A 22,333-nucleotide genomic window follows, 5' to 3' on the forward strand; every position below is an offset into this window, starting at 1 on the left:
GAGAGAAGGGGGGAAGCTGCCATTTCACTGCCGCTGGCCGCTGATAAACAGCAAGCCAAGGGTTTGAAAAGTCATTATGCTTTCCTATGAATAAAAGGATGCGGAGGCGCTCCCGAGGGCGCCGCTCTCCCCCCCGCACAATCAGAGCCCTGGTTTCCTGCACCCCACTTCGTGGCACGCCCACTGGAAACGCTGTTGTCAAACTGCCAACTTCGTGGCAGGCAAAACTGACAAACTTTGCCTGTCTCGGTTTTGCAGAATTGTGATGAAAATAAATAGTCAGGCTGCTGCCTGTGAGATTTCCTTCTCCTGTAGTTTGCAAACACAGTCCATGTCCTAGATGTGCTGCGTTAAACAAAGTATGTTACTCAGTTCCTTCAGTCGGGAGCTGGGATTGTCACCATTTGGCAATTACTGATGGAGAAGGAAACCTCACTCCCGGCTGCACATACATGTGGATGAAAGGAAAGCAATATTTATGGCTCATGCTTAGAGACCAGATGCTGCGTGGCGTCCCTCTTCTAGGACTTTGGGGGAAACCGAAACCAAGAAGCTGCGCAGGGCACTATTTCAGGGCGTGGAGGGGGGCGGACATGCACTATTTGGAGGGGGGGAGGGGGAGAAGCACACGTGGAATCTACGCCATTTTGTTTTGTTGGATACCTGATTGTATTGTGCTGTCTATTATTGTTGGTTTTTCTGTGGTCAGCACGGTGGTCCCACCTGAAAAACAAAAATAGTGACAGACAAAAATGAGAAAAAGTAAGCATTGGGGATAATAAGCATTAAAGAAATGCTGCATGTGTGCATACATCTGTTAGAGGCGAACATTTTCCACAGAAAATCCTTCCTTTAATTCCGCCTGTAGTAATTTGTTTTACTTAGATTTTGTCCACCACGATAGCAAGTTCAAATAAACCACTAGTTTTTACTCAACACATTTGCTCATAAAGCATCCAGGCGGTATGGACAGTCTCAGACTTTGTTCCAAGGGCATTCCCTGGTTCCCAGGCTAAGCGTGCTACACCATTGTGACAGTGAAGGGCAAAAGCCTCCACAAGTCCCCAGTGACTTGGGAATTAAACTTGACCTGGGCCTCTTAAGCTTCAAATAGTTTCCCAAGGTTTCAGATGTGTGCCTTCAGGGGCGGTGTAGGGCTGCTCCCCACAATCTATTTTGAAAACTGTAGGTTTAAGAGGGCGACAGCAGTTCCTTTCTTTTGCTGCTGTAGTTGTTTATTTTTCCCAAGGACAAATATTCTGCCCAGTGTGTGATTTGGAGAAGCTGCAGAAAAAGTTCACAGGCCCAGAGAACTGGAAGTTTGCACAAAGAATATCCTGAATGTTGTGAGCTCTCAATCAGTGGGGCAACTTAGGAATTCCTGGTGAGGGAACCAGGTGCTGATTTAGCTCCACCCTCTTTTCTTCTGCACCCTGGCGCTTCCATTTTCTGCTCCTCCTCATTATTACACTTCTGGTTCTGGTTTAGTTTTTTTAATGTTTGTTTATTTTTGAGAGAGAGAGGGAGGGGCAGAGAGAGCTGGAGATACAGAACCTGAAGCAGGCTCCAGGCTCTGAGCTGTCAGCACAGAGCTAGATGCGGGGCTCAAACCCATGAACCACAAGATCAGGACCTGAGCTTAACCAACTGAGCCACCAGGTGCCCCTACACTTCTGTTTTAAAGTCGTGTTCTTGAACTTGCCAAACACAAGAATCACCTGAACGCTGGCTGAAACTGCAGCTGCCAATCCGCCTGTCCTCCTTGGAACTCCTTGAACCAGAATGTCCAAAGTTCAGGCCTTTAAATCTGAATTTGCAAAAGCTTCTCAGGTGAGGCTTATAACCCACTAAGTGCAGGGGAAACACCGGTTTGCTGTTTATTACATAAGGTGTTGGAGCCATTTCTCCTTATGTGTATCTGTTTTGCAGATTATGATCAGAGATAATCTATTTGTTACCCCAAGAGGGAAAGCCCAGGGCAGACTCAGGGGAAGGACATGGGGTGGGCTCATGAGTATCAGGGAAAGTTTGGGAGGTGGTTATAAGGTGCCATTGTACACCTTCCAGTAGGATCATTCAATAAAGATGTGTGATCATCTCTATTCTGGCCAGGTCCTAGTTTCACCCTGTAGCTGCCACAGAGCAGAAATCATCTAGATCATGAATCAGAGAGCCGTAAAATCATGCTCTTGGGATGGTATGAAGATTTTGGAGCTAATCGACTACAGCACCAAGTCATGTTACCCTTGCTTTCCCAGCAAATACGCTGGATGAGCGGTCACACGTGTGCGTGGCCTCAATGAGGCAAGCATTAGGAAGAAAGAATTATATATATTATGGGTTAAGGAGGTGAATCTATAATGGCAGAATTGGAGGGAGGCCAGAATACATTAGCATTCTGTTCCCAGTGGTCTCAAGGGAGAAAGACTCAAGGTGAAAATTCACTTTTTAAAACTGATATGATTATCAGTTTTGTTATACGTTGGGAGCCAAACTCTGATGTTGGGTACGCACAGACCCAATGAGAAATTTGGCCTCCTGGTGCCTTTGAAGCTAATTGTATTATCTAATGACTTCAACAGCATTTGCAAATGAGTAACTTCAGGGGTGAATTTTCACCTTGGCAAGCAGTGTGGGAGAGCAAAATCTCTCCTCATTTCCATGCATTTTGGTAGAGTTCACCTGGAATTCAGTGTTGTTTGTAAGTAATGAGCATTTTGCTAAAATACTTATTCGCCACTATATTCAAAGCAGCCAACCCAGGAGGAGAAATTAAAGGGACACCATCTGCATTAAGGAACCAAACACCATGAAAGAGAGCATTCATCCTAATTTCCACACCCCCTCCTATCAGGATAAGGTGAGGATGCTTTCACTTTGGCTCCATTACACTCAACGTGCCAAGTTTGAGGCTCTGTCAGCAAAGCCTGTGACTGAAGGAGCAAGGAGTGTGTGTGAGCCTAGGATGTGAGCTGTTTCCATGCAAGGCGATACCTGGGTCAGGGAGGATTTTGCTCCTTGCAGAAAAGCTTACATAGGAGCACACCCTTTCTCAGAAAAGGAGAACAAGTAACTTCATAAAGCAAAACAAGTAAAAACAGCAACAACAAGAAGAAAACCCAAAACTGGCCGCAATGCAATAAATGAATTTGAAACATGAGATGCCTTCTGAAATCACCTCTTCGATGGGGGCATAGAGCAGGCATTATCAATACCTCTGGAAGTTCTTAATATATGTCTGATTCATAGAAATGTTGAGACAAACAGGCTGGCTCGAGAAAATAACTTTTTTTTGCCATTGTAATATGTAAAAAAAAAAAAAACTAGAACTTTTTCCTATCTTACCAATAAATGATGTTAAATGCTGTAGATAAACTATAACCTTGTACATTTAAAAGACTGTCAGTGTTTCTACTATAAATGACCCATTTTCTGTGGTTTGTTACTTGTTTGGCATACATAATTTGCTCCAGGCTAACATACTTGCCCTATTTCATTCAAAGCGTTCAGTTTCAATTGATTCAGTCATGAACTGATCCAAAAATGAGAAGGTTGGTTGTTCCGATATGAGAAGTAAATCTGAGGCTTTGTTTCTAATCAATATTAACTGACCACTTTAGGGTTTATAAAGAAAAGAACCTTCTCCACAAGAGGGCAATTGAAAGGGTATACTGTGATGACTACAGTCGTTCCTTTTTATGAGGAATTTCACTACAGATGTGTGACAGGGTCCACAAAGAGCCTGAGGTCTGTGTCAGGGTGTTTACAAGCAATCCTGGGAAGGTTCCACAGGACCTGGTTCATAGAATGGTACTCTGTTCTTAACATCAGCTGTAGGGTTTTCAGCTTGAACTTGACATCTCACAAAGAAAATGCGTCTACATTAATTAATTTTTGTGGCTTTTGGCTGCTTACACACAAGATTTGTTTTCAAAAGCCCATAGTAACATTTATTGGCCCTATGACTGTAAGTGATTAGCCTGGAAGTTTGGAGGGAGACAGCCTTAGGAGCTGGGATTTAAATGTAAACCAAGTTCATGGTACTATGTCTCTGAGCTACATTTCACCTCTTATTCTATCTGAGTGCCGAGCTCTCTTGCTCCTTCAGAGGAGAGCTTTTGAAGTAATTGGAAATGTACTGTGGGACATTTCCTTCCAGATTTTTACATTAATGCATTAGCCAATAACATGGCACTATTATGAAGTTACATGGTAACGCCTTCAGTTTCCCCCATGGAAATTAATTATGTGGGCTCTCTGAGTCACCTCTGGCTAAAAATACAGACCTATATCCAAGGGCTCATGTTTAATCTAAAATGAGAGTCAGATGCTATATGAAACTGCATTTGACCCAAGTGGCGATAAAGGTCCCACAGTGCCTTTGGCAACAATAGGGTGAAAATCCTACTGCCTTGGCCAATTTCCAAGTGGTACAATCCCATTTCCCCACTTGTCTAATATTTCCTCTGCCATTCCAAGTAGAAGAGAAGGTCACTTTGTAGCTCTTAGGGTTTTAGAATGTTATAGAGTAATACTCTAAATTAATTAGTGAGGTATTTGGCACACACCGTCCCTGATACATTTGCTAGTCGTTGCTGATGTGAAATAAGAAGTAATTCTGCCTTTGTAAATTTCAATGTAAAATGATTTACAAAACCCTAACTTAAAAGCTGCATTTCAAATATAAGCCTAATTTCATCAATTAGTGGGGTAAAGGTTCCACTCAAAGCATTTTCCCCTTGTTCAAAAATGCAAATAAACATTCTAAAGTGTGTGGTTGTGTAGGGGTGGTGCACGTGTTGTGGGGGGTGGGGGTTTGAAGGTGAGGATGAGTTTAGCACATGGAGCCATAGAGAAATTCTTATGGAATTAAGAAAATCCTAGCCTCTGGCTCTGAAAATGGCTAAAATAATTGTGTCGAACGGCGGCGGCAGACGGCATGAGGAAAGGAAGCAGTGACCCCAGTTGATGATGGCCGCCACCGTGAGGAGCTACACAAACATGAACAGACATGCACTAGCAGGTCTCCACTACGACATGACTGAAATGGCACAGCAATGGGATGAAGATGGTTTCTGCACCTGTGAGCTGGAAGTCATCACCTGTTCCGCTGTGGCAGTTGGCCTGGTCATCATCACACTCGTCCACCAGGTTCCCGTTGGGAGTGGTCGGTCCAGCTGTAGGTGCTGAAACAAGATCCAAGGATTACTACCTCACACCTCTGAAATGTATTTGCAAGGCTCTGGCTATTGAGTCTGCTAACACCTTTGCAGAAAACTCTAATCTGTGGTAAGAAGGCCAGGAGCATGATTTGCCTCCCTTTCAGGAGCTAAATCTACTTGGATTTGGCAGAATTCGTTGGGGACTGCTTTGTTTTGGTATTTGATCCATATCTGTTCAGTAGAGCTGGCTGCCCTAGCATTTTATACATTGCTATCTACATAAACATCCTTTTTGTGAAAAGTGCTTGCATTCTCACTGGTTATTTATTCATGACCCTGGAATTGAGAACTTTGATGACAGAGATTCTGCTTCAACTGTTTTTCCTTACATTCTCAATGGGCTAGAGAATTCGCCTGTCATGAATTCTTTTACTTTCTTAGTATTAGCTAAGCTTGCTAGGTTTGTATTAGAATTTTTCTCCAAAAGGGAGTCTCAAGATTCACTTTTAGTACAATATTGTTCTTTAAAAAAAAAAAAAAAGAAAGAAAATTGTGAATGACTCCATTTCTCTTTAAGTAAGCTTCTCAACTTGTGATCCCCCTCTCCAGAGCAGGTGTTTGAGAGGAGCTGTCTTAGATGTCCTGGGGTCATTTTCCCTTAACTCCCGGAAGACTGCATTCCACTGTGGACAGGTATTCCTGTATCTTTGAGTGTGTAGTTGAAAGGTAGCCAACATTAATCAAAGACTGCTTTTGAAGTTCTTTAAACTTAGTTTGGTCTATTATTTTTCAGCCTGTTACTCATTCTTGCAATCTGTTTAATATTTTACAGTTTTTGGCATTACCTTTCACTTTGCAAGGCTTGAGATAATGTACAGCTCTCAATGTCTGAGAACCAGACAAGATACTGGGAGTGGGGGCCTGTTCTCTAATAGCTTCTGGCCATGTGTCTGGGAATGTGTTGGTAACTGCTTCTTTCTCAATAAAAAAATTGATAGTCTTTGTTATTGTGCTTAATTACTGAGCAGAGTTATGACAAATATAGAAATGTAGTTAGGAGCGCCTGGGTGGCTCAGTTGGTTAAGCGTCCGACTCTTGATTTCGGCTCAGGTCATGATCTCATGAGATGGAGCACTGTGTCCAGCTCTGAGCTGACGGCGCAAACCCTGCTTGGGATTCTTTCTCTGACCCACCCCCCTCTCAAAATAAATAAATAAGCATTAAAAAAAAAAAAAAAAAAAGAAAGAAATTTAGCTAGCTTCAACTTCCTCAGCTGCCCAGAGCACACACTAGGAACGTGTACAGAGAATGTGCACAGTGTTTAGGCACACCATCTAGACTTCATGAAATGCATACACACAAATTTTGGGCTCCACTTACTGCTATCAGTGAATCAGTGGAATCCTCCCTGCTAATCCAGATGCTTGTATTCACTGAGTTACGTGCCACTTTTAAGTATTTTAAACTCTCTATTCATCTGCATTCCTTATGGGATTTATAAAGGAGGAATTCCTCATTGGAAGTGGCCCAGGGTAGTACTTGGTTTAAATTTAAAAAATAGAAAGTGGATAATTTTTATTTCCCAATTTTACTACTTGGATATATTTTATCTTCTGTGATTCTCTAATTGTGTCTTGTAAATGCTAGCCCCAAACAGGATAGACACTTGCAGAAGGCTCAGCTATATCTCACCGTCTTCCCGTATCTCTCTAGGTATGTCCCATGGCACAGTCATGAAGCAGATATTTTAATAGGGCCTGTTAATCATTTTAAGGAAGAAAAAAAAAATAAAACCACTCCCTTTCACAGATTGTGTCAAAAAGTTTTGACATTACTTTCCCCGGATGTTGGTTTCTCTTATGGCTAAGGGCAACTTCCTCACTTTTGTGAGTGCTTGGAAACATCTGTGGCAAATCTCTTCACCAACGATTTGTACCTCTCACTACAGAGTTGACACTGGCAAACTGCCACCAGCCTCAGTCTTTTCAGCCATCCATTCATTCCACCTCTTAAATCAGTGTTGCTTTCTAGAATCCAGGCTGATGACCTGCATCATGGCAACCAACTCCCTTTTCCAGATGAACACGTTTCCCAGTAAATGGAACGAACATTGTCTGCAGTGGGTTCAATCTGCCCATCCCTCTTTGTTTCTTGGTGTCTTTGCCAAAGTGCTGGCACATAGTCATTCTTAGTCTGTGCTGATAGTGACTGGATAATTCAGAGGTCTGAGATATGACTACAGATAAGGAAACAACTACACAATAAAGAATGGGAGATAATGGCCTGCTTTAAAATAAATACATACAAAAGTAGCTATGAATTATTCACTAGTATGGTGATTTATAGCTTCAGATTCTTTAGTGCATAAGAAAAGTTTTATGATGTTTAATGTGCTCAAGAATGTAATTATATTTGGGTAGCTCAAAACACAAATAATTTTGAAACCACAAGAAGGTGATATTAAAAAGCATTCTTTGAAACAACCATGAGCATATGCTCAATTGATTAACATCTGGGTACCAACAATAGCCATTCTTTGAGCTAAACTAGAGAAAGACCTTTATGGGGATGGAAAAGTTGGTTACTCTTTATGCCCAAATCTAAGGCAGATGGGAATTCTAATGCACAAAAGCATTAGATGGTACAATAAACAACTATCATATCATTTTTCAAACATTCCTTTTATTTATTATGTGATTAAAAAATGCAGAGGTAAGTGCAGTTCTGAGGTCAGTGTGTGAGCTGAATTTGTCCTTGAGATGACTTTCATATGATAAGTGTATGCAGTAATATCCTCAAACAGACCTCACCGTACATTCATACATATTATCTCATGTAAAGTTTTGTTTCTCTGCAGTAGCCTAAGCAGTTCATTCAAGATAATGGTGGTGGTTCTGTCTGTCAAATGCTGTTTCCCACTAGTATGAGATGGCAGTCAACACTGCAGACAGAAAGTTGAATGGGACACAGATGGCTAAACAACACTAAAAAGTCAAAGGAATTAGTGATTGCCAGGGGTCTAGGGGAAATTGCCTGATGGGTGGGGGTTTTGCTTTGGAGCTAGATAAAAGTGGTGGTCGCAAAAATAACTGTGAATGTACTAAATGCCACTGAATTGTTTACTTAAAAATGGTGAATTTTATGTTATGCAAATTTCACCTCAGGAAACTTAAAAAAGTCAAAGAAGGCAACCCAAAGAATCTGAGGAGAGTTCCACAAACAACCAATACAAAAGTGGGATTCTGAAGGCACTGTTTGGTGGAATGTGCTAGAACGTCGAGCCTCACAGACTGACAGGCACAAGGTAGGATCACCCAGGGGAAAAAGCTGGCAATGTGCAGCCGCGCCATCAGGGGCATAAATGCATGAAGAAAGAGATTAAAAAGCGGGAAACTAGAAGGGACTCGAGACGTTGTAATTACCTTCCACTTCACAGCCCAGCAGCTCCATCCTCAGCCCCAGTCCTCCATGAGTGGCTCTCTCAGGGTAGATCCTGATGAATCGTGTGGAAAGAGGTGGAAAAGTCCGTAGCTCTGGTGTATCGTAGTTGTTGTTTCCTTCAAAAGACTGAAGTAGGAGAAACACCATTATCAATAAAACCTCCGTTTTGATAGAGGAATCCCTCCAGGACTCTTAATAGGGCAGAGAAACAGACCCCATCCCACCACCTCGTAAATGGCTGACATTTCTTTCATAAATGAGAAAGGGGGGGGGGGGGGACAACTAAACCTTCTCTAAGAAGTGACAAATGTCATTTCTCAGAAACTTTGAAGTACACACTGAGGCTATACCAGAAGCTGAGGATTTAATGAGACACGTTTTCAATGCTATGCTGATGTGCCTTCAAGAAGTGACACTTCTACCACCTCCTTGAGGTGGAGGAAGAGAAGTCAGGAAGAGAAGCTGCCATTTTTCAGAGCTATGTTAGACACCACATTTTCAGTGACGACTCCTGTTACATTCTCTTAAAGAAGTGGGTCTTAGTTTGCTAAAACCTGTAGAAGAGGGAGTGATTAAATTCCTGAAGAAGGAGATATTAAATTTAATGTAGTACAAGTGCTATTTAGTTAGGAACTGGGGTTATTCCAACTCATTGAAATTGCTATTTACTTAAGCAGAACCACCAGTTGGAGGCATTTGTAGATAAAAGAGCCTCTCAGGAAAGTAACAAGGGCCCTGGCTATCAAGTGAGGCTCTGATGCCTGGCTGAACTGCAGTGTGAATGGGCTCCTTTTTTTGAAATACATTCCTGACTTGAAGTCACTGTGACATTCTTCAGGGGCCAGGCCACCCATTGCCCGTGCTGCTACTTGATTATTTTATTTCCTTTTTTACATTGACAGGAAGGTCAAAATCCTTGAGTGGAATCATAAGAAAATGGAACAATATTTTTTTCAAGAAATAGATAAGCCTTCTTCTATCCTCTTCTCCCGACATTATTCTTTAATCCTACCCCTAAAGGGAGGTGGGGAAGGAGATTAGGAAAATCAAGTTGCCTTATCATTGCGAGTGTCTTGTTATACATGAAACATCGCATCATGTTTCCTGGTGCAAGGCGTTGTTCTAAGTGCTTAAAGTATATTAATTCATTTAATCCTCAAAACAACTCCTTGAGGTACATTCTATCATTATCCTCAGTTGACAGGTGAGGCACAGAGACATCAAGTAATTTGCCCAAGACCATACGTACAGTAAGTGTCAGAGCCAGGATTCAAACCTAGGCAGTCTTAATTGGGGCCCTTCACCACACTGCTATGATGCCTCTGCCCTTAGAAATAATCATGTCTAATCTCATTACATTCAGGCAACTAAGGTCTATAACCAAGGCCACATACTTAGTTTCCTTAATTTTTCTTTAAATGTATTGCAGTTTGGTTACTGACTGGTAGATTAGATTGAGTGGATGGCCAGCCACCAGGCCATGTCAGTCAGGAGCAGGGACCATACCCGATTCCTGGATCAAGATGTCATAAGCCAGCAAAAGATGTGATCATTCAGTGGTAGAAATATCAGGGCTAAAAGGGACACACATGTAAGTGAAAACAGACAGATTGGGTTGACTGTGATCTGGCCAGAGGTTCTCTGAGTTCCAGAAATAAATTAATTGGTCCTATCCAATCCAGAAAAGTCTCCAGAAATCTAAAGGACATGGTTAACACAGACTCACTTCTTCCCCTAAAGCTGCCTTCTCTATTTTGAAGAGTAAAATCATTATTGGGGTTCTGCACTCTTGATGGAACACAGTTGCTTCCAGTAATTGGGAATCTGACATATATTATTGTTAGGCCCAATTAAGTGTCGTCAGTGAGATATAATTATAATGAAAACAACATTACTATGCATGCCTGTTCTATGTTAATATAGCTCCAACAATCACAGGAGAAAAGCACTTATAGCTATAGACTCCCAGCTCTTCTTCTAATTTTAACTTGAGTAAAGAATTAGGACAATGTAGAAAATTATAAAAGCTGTCCGTGATGAGCTGGAAAGAATATTAGCAGCGAGGATCTATATGGAAATGAGCTAACACTGCTAACATAAGATTGTTTATGAAATATCTTTGTGTCCTGTTACTCACCGTGGTTTAGAAGAAGAGGGATTTGAGCATTTAGATCTCCTCTCTGCTTAATTCAAAGACTCTGATATACCTTGTCCATCATGTACTACTTGAGGGTAGGAAGTGAGGAGCAGGATATAGGGGATTTTATAGCCATCAAGTACTGTTTTATTCATAAAACCCAGTACTCATTCTACTATTACACAAAAGATACTTGGCATCCTAAGCAGGTGACCTTCATTTGTAAGTTTAAATAGAGTATGTTTTAAGTATCATTATACAATTTAGTAATATGCACTGCACCTAAACTGAAGGCTTTACCCATGTCCTTTTGCATCTTAAAGATTTTATTTAAGGAGAAGGACATGTCAGGAATGACAGATTAGGCTCTATGTAAATAATTTAGAGGCTTTTGTGGTTTTAAATATCATAGGGGGATGATAATGACGGATAAGATCATATTTGAGGAGAAAAATCTCACATACTCATGAGTGGAGTTTTTTGTTAAGATTGAAACCTGTGTGCTGGCTCCTGGTGGAATTCTATGCGCAATGTACTACAGTAGAGTGATAGCTCTAGACTTAGTTGCAGACTCGATGAGGCACCTTATCCAAAGCATATGGTAATTTGTTTTCTTTCTCTCCTAGAACCCTCATGTTGAAGGTGTCACAACACCTGCTGTTGTCACAACAGCACCAGGATGCTGCTGATGTGTGGCATATTCACACTTTGTGACAAAGTCAGAAGGCTCACAACTCCTCTGAAAAGATGGGCTCTTAAGGGGAACTCCAGTTTCTGGTGTTTATTTTACTTTTTCTTTTATCAAAACAAGACGGGCAGGCATAAAGGGGGTGGGGAATGAAATGAACACAAGAAGGAAAGTAGCTGTAATGTAGATTTAAAAAAAAAAAAACACTGGAAATGGTTTAGAAACCACAAGTTAAGTAGGGGCGAGATTGGAGAGAGATTCTTACATTTCCGACAGCATCATCACTGTCAGTGGCCTGCCACACTGGTGCTGACCACGGCCTTGGTGGATAGGTAGCCAGTGGGGACAGGTGGTCTCTGCAGAGTCCAGCTTCTGGACAGAGGGGGATCTGGCTGTGCCATTGGGCTTTTGTTTCCTGCCTGCAAAGCCCTTGGCCTGAGTCACTATATTCAAGGCACATCACCACAGTCGTTTAGAGTAGGAGCAAGGATAACGTTCCCTCCAATGGGCTAAAATCTTTTCACAAAAGGAGTAGGTCCTGAGCAAAGCGGAGATGCAAAAGCTGGGATGGAAAGCCAGTTGTGTTGGGTGTGAGAAGTGCCATCAGCTGAATACTTCCCTCAGTGCACACAGAACTGATGGTCTATGGGTTGTTACTTATTCACACTCAAACCAGCCATCATCAGGCCTAGCTGGTGTTGTGTGCTCAGAAAATGCAAATCAGTGCTCACTTCGGCAGCACATATACTAAAAAAAAGAAAATGCAAATTAGTTTGACCACCAGCCTGAGTAAAACATAATCCCTAAAGAATCTGTTTGGTTAAAAAAAAAAAAACGATACCACGTGTTGTGATGAATGTTGGAATATCTCCCTTATCATTGGATCAAGAGCCAAGTGTATTTTAAAAGGTTCCAAGGCATAAAAAAACATACTCCAGCATTATTCACAAAAGCCAAAAGGCAGAAACAATGAAAGTGGCAATAGGTGGATGAATGGATACGCAAAATGTGGTATGTGCATACAGTAGAGTATCATTCAGCTTTAAAAAGAAATGGAATCCTGTTGCTCCAACTTGAGGACACTGTGCTAAGTAAAGTAAGCCAGTCACAAAGGAACAAATATTGTATAATTCCACTTATGGGAGGCTCCTGAAGAAGTCAAATTCACAGAGACAGAAAGTGGAATGGTGGTCGCCAGGAGCTGGGGCATCAGGAAATGGGAGTCATTGCGGGGTGGGTACAGATTCTCAGTTTTGCAAGATGAGGAAGTTCTGGAGATGGGTTGCACAACAGTAGGAATGTACCTAACACCACTGAACTTTACATCTGAAAAGGTTAAGATGGTAAATTTTAGGTTATGTGTATGTCACCACAATTAAAATGTAAGAAAAAAAACAAACAAACAAAAAACCAGCAACAAAAACCCCCCAAAAACCACTTAAATGAGGGATGGGTGAGAGAAGGGAAAAGGGATGGGGGTGGGGCAGTGGCTAACAGATTAAAATTTGTTGAGAGATTCTGAGTTTCTTCTGGGCTGCCCTGTCAGTCCCCAGGCTCCCAGGCTCTGGGCCGCCCTGTCTCCTGAGTGTTGAGCTTTCCCCTGTTCCCTAAGGAAGGAGAGGCGGCCAGCAATGTAATTCTTTTCTGCGTTGATCTCAGATACCACTTTTAGCATCTCATTCCTGTCTTCCCTAGAATGGGGGTCTTATGGACATCATCCACACTTCCACTGATGTCATGGCTTAAAAGAAATACAAAGTCGTACTTCCTCAGGAAAATGCTGGAGGTCCTGGATTTAAGTCAATGACATGACTTCCTCCCCAGCAGCTGCTCCCATCCCTGGATCTCACCTTAGCCTTGCGCTTGCTGTCATCCATGATCATTTTCCAGTCTGAGCCATTGTTGCTGTACCCGATCTTGAATTTCCTCATGAACACCTTGTTTTCCCTGTGCTTCCCCCCCTGAATGATGATGCCCCTCACAATCTTCTCTTCCCCCAGGTCCACTTGGAGCCACTCGTTTATGTATGGGTGAGGAGCAGGTGGCAGTGCCCAGCCGGAGCGACTGGTTACCAGGCGAATATTTTCAGGCATCCAGTTTCTGTCCCCTTGGTTTGATGCTGTTATCTGGGAGTCAGAGATCAGTCCAGACACCATACCCAACATGCCAGAGCAAGGATAATCTAGAAGGTGGAAATAGATGATGTAAAATGATTTTCTATAACTCTCCATGCTTAGAAAGAGAATACCACAGACTGAATAGGAACATTGTACCCATTCATATACATTTTTAAGTCTCTGGATCATTTGACATTAAACCAAAGCTCTCCCTCCCTCAAACCTTTCTCCTAGACTTATAGCACTCCCTCCCACACTCACATTCCAAGAAGGAAACTCTTCCGTGAAGATATACATTTCCCCATTTTTGAGTTCTTCCAAGCTTAATGTCAAAGTACTGATGTTCCAGTCCCTTTGGTATCTAGAACTTAGCCCTAGATCCAGTACAGGCCCTGCCCAACAGAGGTTCAGTTTATGATAGGCTGGAGATAGGAAATCAGTAATTCCAACAGCCGGAGGCTGTTCTGCCCACCCCTTGTTCTAACTGCTGTAGGAGCTTTCCACACGAAAATCCCATTGTTGTCACAAACGTACCATGTCCAAACCCAAACGGTCCTTTTCCCCTTGATACTGAATCTCTTTATCAAACTCTGTGTTTTAACCAGTGGAACCGCCAACCAGCTAGTTTCTGCCTAGTCATCTAGTCTTTCTCTATTTTATATATTCCATTCCTGTTCTGCTATTAAATCCTGTCATATTTTCATTAAAAAAAAAAAAAAAGTATGTTGGTTGGTCCTGCCTTGTGGTCCTCATTTCCTTTTGGCATTACTCTGGTCTGCACCCTCCTGGCCAAGGTGCTAACTGGTCTGGTTGGCTTGTCAGACCCCAGTTATGAATCTATACCATCCATAACTGCCAATTCACTTTCCATAAAAAATTTTTTTTTGCAATGTCATTCTTAAGCTCAAAAATCTTCCATTGCTAAGTAAAATAAGCCAGACACAAAAGGACAAATATTGTATGATTCCATTGATGTGGGGTATGGAGAGGATTCAAATACACAAAGAGAGGAAGTAGAATGGTGGCCATAGGAACTGGTGGGAGGCAGGAATGGGGAGGTGGTATTTAATGGGTACAGAGTTTCAGTTTGTGATCGTGAAAAGCTATGAAGATGGAGTGTGGTGATGGCTGCACAATAATGTGATTGTACTTCACACAACTTAATTGTACACTTAAAATGGCCAAAATTATAAATTTTATGTGATGTGTATTCACCACAATAATAAAAGAAAGAGAGCTTTAAAAAATTTCCATGTCCCCCCATTATTTATAGGACTATATAAAAAGTCTATCCAGCCTTTGAAATCTTCATTTTGGTTTCATTCTGTTTATCTAATTTTGTTTCCTCTTACTGACAGCATATTTCAGTGAATCCATCTTTTTGTATACCCTAGATACAATCCTCATCATTATCTTTGCTCAAAATGTTCCTGCTGCCCCTTATCCTCCTGTTGACAGAGGTAAGTTCTGCTGAAATTTTAAAACCCATCTTAAACACTTCATGAAAACGTCTGAAACTATTCTAGCCTTTATTCCAAAGTCTCCCTTGTCAGAAATATGATTGCATGTGCAGGAAGTAGCACACAGTTTAGCATTAAATTGTTCTCTCCATGCTTTAAGATTGGTTATCTTGCATCCACAGCTAAATTATAAATTTCTCAAAAGCAACAAACAGCATCAGGGGCACCTGGTGGCTCAGTCAGTTAAGCATTCAACTTTGGCTCAGGTCATGATCTCAGAGTTCGTGGGTTCGAGCCCTGCGTCAGGCCCTGTGCTGACAGCTCAGAGCCTGGAAGGAGCCTGCTTTAGATTCTGTGTCTCCCTCTCTCTCTGACCCTCCCCTGTTCACTCTGTGTCTCAAAAATAAATAAACATTTAAAAAAAAAAGCAACAAACAGCATCAGATCTTTTTACATCTTCTGCAGCAGTCCAAGTAGCTTCTGAGCATAAGGAGAGTATCAATCATTGATTAATTGATTGGCCACTTAATAACAAATCATTCAATTATTCTCCTTTCAAAACTGTATGCTCAATCAAAGACATGCATAAGAATGATAACCTATTTTTCTTTGAAACAACTCAATTTGCATAATATAACTAAAATTTAGCTTAAAAAATATAGCCATCCTAAATGAGAGGCATGCATTTAATGAGATTAAACTGTGTCCATGTTATCAGCTGGTCCTTAAGAGTTAATTGCTCAGATACTTTCCACTGAGTTGTACATGTCAGGTCATGCCATTTCTTTATCCAAGCATTCAGTCCCGGCTCGGAATTATGCATGTCCTGTCTTCCATACTGCAGCCTTGAAAGCCTCTCCTCATTTTACCCCATTTGTGACAGGCATAAATAATGGAATAAAAAACTTCCTTATGGGGGTGGGATGGAGGGAGGCTTTCTTTCATTCTGTTCCCTCCACTAGGAAGTTCCCATTATCTTGCCCTTCCCACTACCTAAACCACTACAAATCTTGAGCCATTTTTTAATGCTACAATTTTCCCAATATTTCCCACTAGGCATGGTTTTCTTTCTATGAGAATCTTCTTTAGCACTTTTGTGCATTTCTCTATATTGATGACCCTATGCAGCTCCTTGGATCGCTGCTACTGGCCTCACCAGATTTTGTCTTTGAGGACATGAGCCAAGTCATATTTAAATTTTTTCTAGGACTCCTTGAGCCCTGCTTTCTATGGTATTTACTTAACAAATATTTGATAAGTGAATCAACTTATTAACACAATAAAGGCAACTGCCATTTTTCTCAAGCACCCTTTCCTGTAATTCAGTCACAGTAGCTGCTCTTGGCTGGGACCTGGATACAATAAATTCAATGAGGATTAAAAAAAAAATTATACAAAGTCTATGAAATTGTAGTGCTAAAAATAGAAGTCACATTTTTGGTCACTGTGGTCACACCTGTCTGATTCAAAATCAGCTTTTATAAAGAAAATGTTTAGCTAGTAATAAGTACCAGATGTTACCATCTGGACAAAAACACAATTAACTTGAATATTGTAAGGAGAGCACAACCCTTACCAGATTAACGTCCTTTCTCTAATGCAGACTTGGCTAAGGCAGAGTTTACATATCAACAAACCTAGTGATGCCCAGCCCCCATTCTGCTAACATATCCACAGTACAGTTAGACCCTGTTCCTTCTATAAGTCTGCCTCATCCAAAAAAGAACAGTGAAGAGGCACATTGATTTGCCTTTAACTAAAAATTAGCACTTTTAACAATGTTAAATAACAATTATTAATTCAACAATTTAATAACTCACTTTTAGCAATGATTAGGAGAAAAGTTACACTAACATTTCAAGGTTTGAATAAGATGCTAGGATCTAGTTCTATTCTTCCATAGCAGGCTTGCTCAGATGTGCTTTAGCCTGGCTGCATGTCAAATCCTTTGGAAATAGTGTTGCCAAATTTAGCAAACAATCAAAGAAAAACAACAAAACAGGAAACAGGATGCCAGACTAAATTAGAATTTAAAATAATGAATAATTTTTTGGTATAAGTATGTCCCAAATATTGCATGGGACATACTTATACTAAAAAATTCTTTGTCATTTATTGGCATCAAATTTAACTGGACATTCTGTATTTTACCTGGCAACCCTGTTTGAAAACTTAAAAAGCAATATTAGATGGAAGGAAGAGATGAGTTCTGTGGTGGGGAATTAAGGTGATTCTTTTCATTGATATATTATGGTAAAATTATACAGTTTTAATAGGAAAACTGAGATATACTGGTAAATCAAATACTCTGTTTTAGAGAATGAGAGGGTTCATGATAACTGCATTTGATGGGTGAAACTGAGTGAGCATAATTTAATCTTCCCATGATGACTCAGGATATTGTGGCACCTGAGATCATCCCTCCAAACTTTGATTAACATAGGAACACACTGATGTGAGCAGAAGTACCAGTTAAGACACTTCTGGTTAACAAACACAAGTTAAACGAGTTTGTGGTATGTTCTCATACATCAAGCAGTAATCCTCCAAGATTATCTTTCCCACATATCCATATTTGCCGAAATGATGAAGCCTGCTTTGTCAAAATAATGAAAATGCTCCTTTGGCAATCACCTTTAAAACAGAATGGTTTTTGCTCCAATCTTGTTTTCTTTATATCTCTACATGGTGACCACACTGTATACTCTGGCTTCTCTAGGATTATTGTATTTCTAAAAAATAGTTTCTGAATACAAAAATTAGGTTAAAACTTAAGGGCTCTGGAGACTTTGGAAGTCGAGTGATGTATTCACAGGATAACTTAATTCAATAGTTTTTGTTTGTTTTAATCCAGTTTGAGTTAGGAATTGCCAACTGAAGAGGAGAGGGTGGTATTTTGAAATTCAGTCATTTGTGGATAGAACTGCAATTCATTCATCCATTCATTCATTCAAAAATAAATGTATTGAGCACTTGTTCCAGGCATACAGGATACAATAGAAAGTAAGGCAAACATGGCCCCTGCTTTCATGGATCTTACAGTCCAACAGGGACACTGCAGCCTTGTTCTCTTGCATCAGTCTCTATTCTGAGGGGACTAGGGCCTCTGAAAGCTGAAAACTCTCTGCTTCTGGTCATCAAGAAGAAAACTCTGCTTGCTGGGACTTGTCCTAGGTTCAGTTCATGCAGTACCATTCACTGTGTAATTTACTGGGTACCATTTAGTTAACACTGACTCTAGGCCAAGTATTATAAATACTTTCAATTTAATATTCATTTCAGCTGAATTAAGGTTAATCTTACTGACCAGGAAATGGAGTTCAGAGGGACAAAATGTCTTGCCCATGGTCTCACATTCACCAAGTGGACAGTCGAGAGTGAGGCCTGGATAGATGTCTGCACACTTTCTGTCCACGTGACCGTCCTTATAACATGCTGCCTTCCCAAAAATCTGCCTTGGTCAGTTATTTGGAGATTGTAGCTACCTTACTAGAGAGAAGTATCTAAAATATATCAGGGGTCATGATAAAAATATTAGCACTATGAACTTAAAAGCAGTATCTTTTTTGGGAAAAAATAGCTCCTTAAAATAATAGTAAAATAAAATATATGTGAAAATAGTGTATGCTATTTTAGACATCTATGTTTAAATAAATAAACTAGACATTTAATTAGTCCTTTAACATTGAGTCATGTAACATTTTTGGTTTTAAAATCCAATAAAGTATTTGCCTTCTTCACCTGTGAAGACTCACATACCTAGAATGAACTCTCAGGGAAATCCTTGTGAAAATGGAAAGAGAGGTTCAAATTTAAGTGTGTTTTATTGAACTAAAAGGAGAACTTCAGAAATCAGAGTTTAGACTAATACGTTTGGAGTCTTTACAAAGTTACTTCTTCTTCGTCTTCTTTTTTTTTTTTTTTTTTGGTGCAATGACATTAGATTAGAAATGAGCCAGAAATTATTTCCACCCTGACCTCAAATGGCCTTGTTTCTACAAATTTATGAGCAACTTCTGAAATTTGTAATTCTCTGAAAATGACCTAGAACTTTTCTCATGTAACTGCTGATCAAAAAAAAGCCAAGGTTATATCTAACTTTTCAACATCCCTTCTTCCTCCAAACCTCTCTCCACCCAATTCCTGCCTCCAAGGCCTTGAACTTTCTTAGTCTTAGGTCCTGAAACAATAAACAAACCTGTCTCTGGTATGGAAATAAATATGATTTTGGTAAAATCAGGTGTCAGTTATTACTTGCCAAAATGGACTCTCCTATAAACAAGGATAGTTTTTTTTCTCCTTAGTTTTTTCTTGTGGTGCTCTTGTCCAAATGGCTTGTAATTTCATTGAAAATTGCCCAGGTGGTGGGGCTTTTGTTTTTGTTTTTGTTTTTGTTTTTGTTTTTAAATTCAGTAGTTTCCTTGTCTCGATATAATTATCCTACAAAGGATAAAAATAAAAACAATAGTACTAGCATTCATGGAAGAAGAGATGAACTGTCCTAACTATGTACACTAACATAATATTAAAAGACAGTTCAGAGACTTTTAAAAGTGGTTCACTTTTAATTACTTTTTGGTGAATCAGTTACTGATTCCATTTAACTTTTAAACTTACACTGAAGGTTACATTGTACTGCTTTGTGTGTGTGTGTGTGTGTGTGTGTGTGTGTGTGAAACCTTTGCAATGTATTTACTTAAATGGAGAGGAATTGTGGCCTGACTAGTATTTACTTCAGAATACAGAATGGTGGCACAGGAAGATCAGTGAATCGCCAGAGAAATGCAGTGAGAGTGACAGTGACGACAGTTCTTTTACTTCCAGCTCTGTCCCGAGCTGGCCCACTTTTTTAGCCATTTCGTGCCTCCAGAGTACACCTTCATCTCTCAAATGGGTATAATCCCTCTACTTACATCAATTTAACAGAGATTTTTTAAGTCCTGTGAATGTCAGAAGAAACAAACAAAAAGAGAGGAAACATTGACCGATCAATTTCTAATATTAGTGTATGCATTCAATAAAAGAGGGATAGATATTGAGACAAAAAGTTGTCCAGGTAGAGTGAGTGAAGAGAGAAATTCTCATAAGTTAAACTCCTTCTTGACTGTGGCTGACAGAGCCACCCATAGGCATCAAAATGAAAAAGGTGGAGAGCATGCCATGCAATAATTTTTCACTGCAAATCGACTAAGCACCTGTCAGTGTGCCCTGCACCCAGGAAACAGGGATGAAAAGCACAGTGCTCACCATCATGGAGCTTGGAGTCAAGTGGAAAGGTGTCGCTTAGCACCAGGCTGTGCTGAGCACTTTATATCCACGAGCTACTCCATTATCACAACAATCCTGCATGGTGCATGATGACTGTTTTCTAGTTGAGATCACTAAGGCTTTGAAAGACAATAAATTCCCTCACAAAATAAGCTAGTGAGGAGTATCAACAGCATTTGAACGCAGATGTCTAAACTCAAAGCATATGCCCTTAACTACCAACTGAAAATGACCAGATTTATATAAAGAAAACGACCAGCTTTATATAAAATTATAAAATTCCCATTCATAAAATTATAAAAACTCCCTATACTGCAAAGCTTACATAAATCAAAACTGGGCCATCTTCAAGCTGGAGCTCACCTGTTATCTTGCAGCCATAGACTTCAAACCTCATAGATATGCCAGTTTCCCAAGTTACCGGTTTGATTCGGACAAATCGAGTTATTAGTGGTTTAGGGAAAACTCCAAACACAACATCTGTGGGGTTGGTGTTTCCCTGAAAGATCTATATAGAAAAAGAAAGGGTCCTTTAATGACAGACTCTTCAGATTTAAGACAAATACAAAAATATGTTTCCACAAATGCCTATAAAAATTATTTATAATTTCAGCATTGCCCATCAAAGGTTGAGGTGGCATTAGTAATTTGTCATGTTATTTTTTTCAAATGATGGCAATCAGAAGAAATCACGTGTAATGTAGAATGTTGTTCTAATCATCCATTCAATTTTCTGAGATCCTAGAGACTCCAAAAGCACTATTACAAAGACAACATTTGTTAAAGGCTACCTAAAAAAGGCTATCCAAAAAAGTTGGAAATTATTAACTTTATCATAAGGACCTACATAATACTATAGACGGTGCATGGGAAGTCACTCTATTTTACTTTCCCAGGAACCCCCAGAAGGAGGACTTTTTGAGTTCAGTGTAGGGTCTGGCTTTAAAAAAAAAAAAAAAAAATTTTAACGTTTATTCACGAGAGACAGCACAAGCGGGGAAGTGGGGAGAGAGAGACACACACAGCATTTGAAGCAGGCTCCAAGTTTTGAGCTGTCTGCACAAAGCCCAACATGGGGCTCAAACCCACGAACTGTGAAATCATGACCTGAGCTGAAGTCAGATGCTTAACCAACTGAGTTACCCAGGTGCCCCCATAGGGTTTGGCTTTTTGAAAATTCTAGGTTATATTCCCAGCTACAGCACTGTGTCAAGTAGCTTCCCCTCTTTTAACTCCATTTCTTGATGGGAAACTTTATCCCTGACACCAACTAAGTAATGATCTTTCATCTTTTTTGGATATTGGTAAAATCATGTTTTAGCGGTCAAAATCAACATTGAGTTATAAATGATATGTAACTGGAAATCAGCTTTTCCAGGGCTCCTGCTTCTAGTTTTAAAAATGAGCCATTTTATTTTAAGAAAGATGAGGCTTGTAACTGCAAATATAGTAAGTGCCAGTCATGAATGAGTTTCCCACAAGGATGTGTCGGGACTACTCTTCCTGGGCGTGGCTCCACTGCTGTGTTCTTCAGCAGGTTCCATGCTGGAACATCCGGCACTAGACCCACCTCAGGAGGAACTGAAAGCCTCTACTTCCCTGTCTTTCACTTTGGCCCTGAACTGGGGATATCCTGTGTCAAAGTAAATCAGCTAGTGCTCTGCTTCTTACACAGCCACACCATATTCCTATTATGTTGTGTCACTTGAGCATTACTGAGTCCATTGGAGGCCTGGAGATTCCTCCCCACGTTTCCAGGTAAGTTCTCAGAGGAGAACCACAATTTCCCAAGACTTGTTCTTCCCCTGGGAGAAAGGACTTCTAAAGGTCGAGCTGATGTTTTTACTTCATTTAGCTTAAGTGGCCTGTGTGACTGAAGGTGGTCAAATGCTTTACAAAGTTGGCCGTTAGCCTGATCCCTCTCCAGAGATGGTTTAATATCATAATTTATCCTCGCCTGTGATGGCCTTTGGATTTCTGTCCTACTTCAGCAAATCTCTCTGGGAAACAATCTGTGTGGGAGCATTTTTGTGTGACAGAGAAGAATGGGCAGCTGCCAG

The 22,333-nt window shown here is 40.4% G+C and overlaps 1 protein-coding gene across 4 annotated transcripts in view; it reads right to left on the bottom strand.

Annotated features, from left to right (window-relative positions):
- Positions 1-22,333, bottom strand: part of NRP1 (neuropilin 1) — a 137,893-nt gene that overhangs the window by 17,055 nt on the left and 98,505 nt on the right. For 2 of the 4 annotated variants that reach the window (XM_042945308.1, XM_042945307.1), the window contains exons 8-12: positions 20,637-20,781; positions 13,279-13,610; positions 8,585-8,729; positions 5,103-5,186; positions 664-723 (exon numbers count right to left, since the gene is read on the bottom strand). In XM_042945308.1, the coding sequence (XP_042801242.1) occupies positions 664-723; positions 5,103-5,186; positions 8,585-8,729; positions 13,279-13,610; positions 20,637-20,781 (766 nt within the window). Of the gene's footprint in view, positions 1-663; positions 724-5,081; positions 5,187-8,584; positions 8,730-13,278; positions 13,611-20,636; positions 20,782-22,333 lie in introns of all 4 variants that reach the window. The other 2 variants (XM_042945306.1, XM_042945305.1) reach the window with 1 other exon arrangement.

This window comes from Panthera leo, chromosome B4, assembly GCF_018350215.1.
Source record: "Panthera leo isolate Ple1 chromosome B4, P.leo_Ple1_pat1.1, whole genome shotgun sequence".
NCBI lineage: Eukaryota > Metazoa > Chordata > Mammalia > Carnivora > Felidae > Panthera > Panthera leo.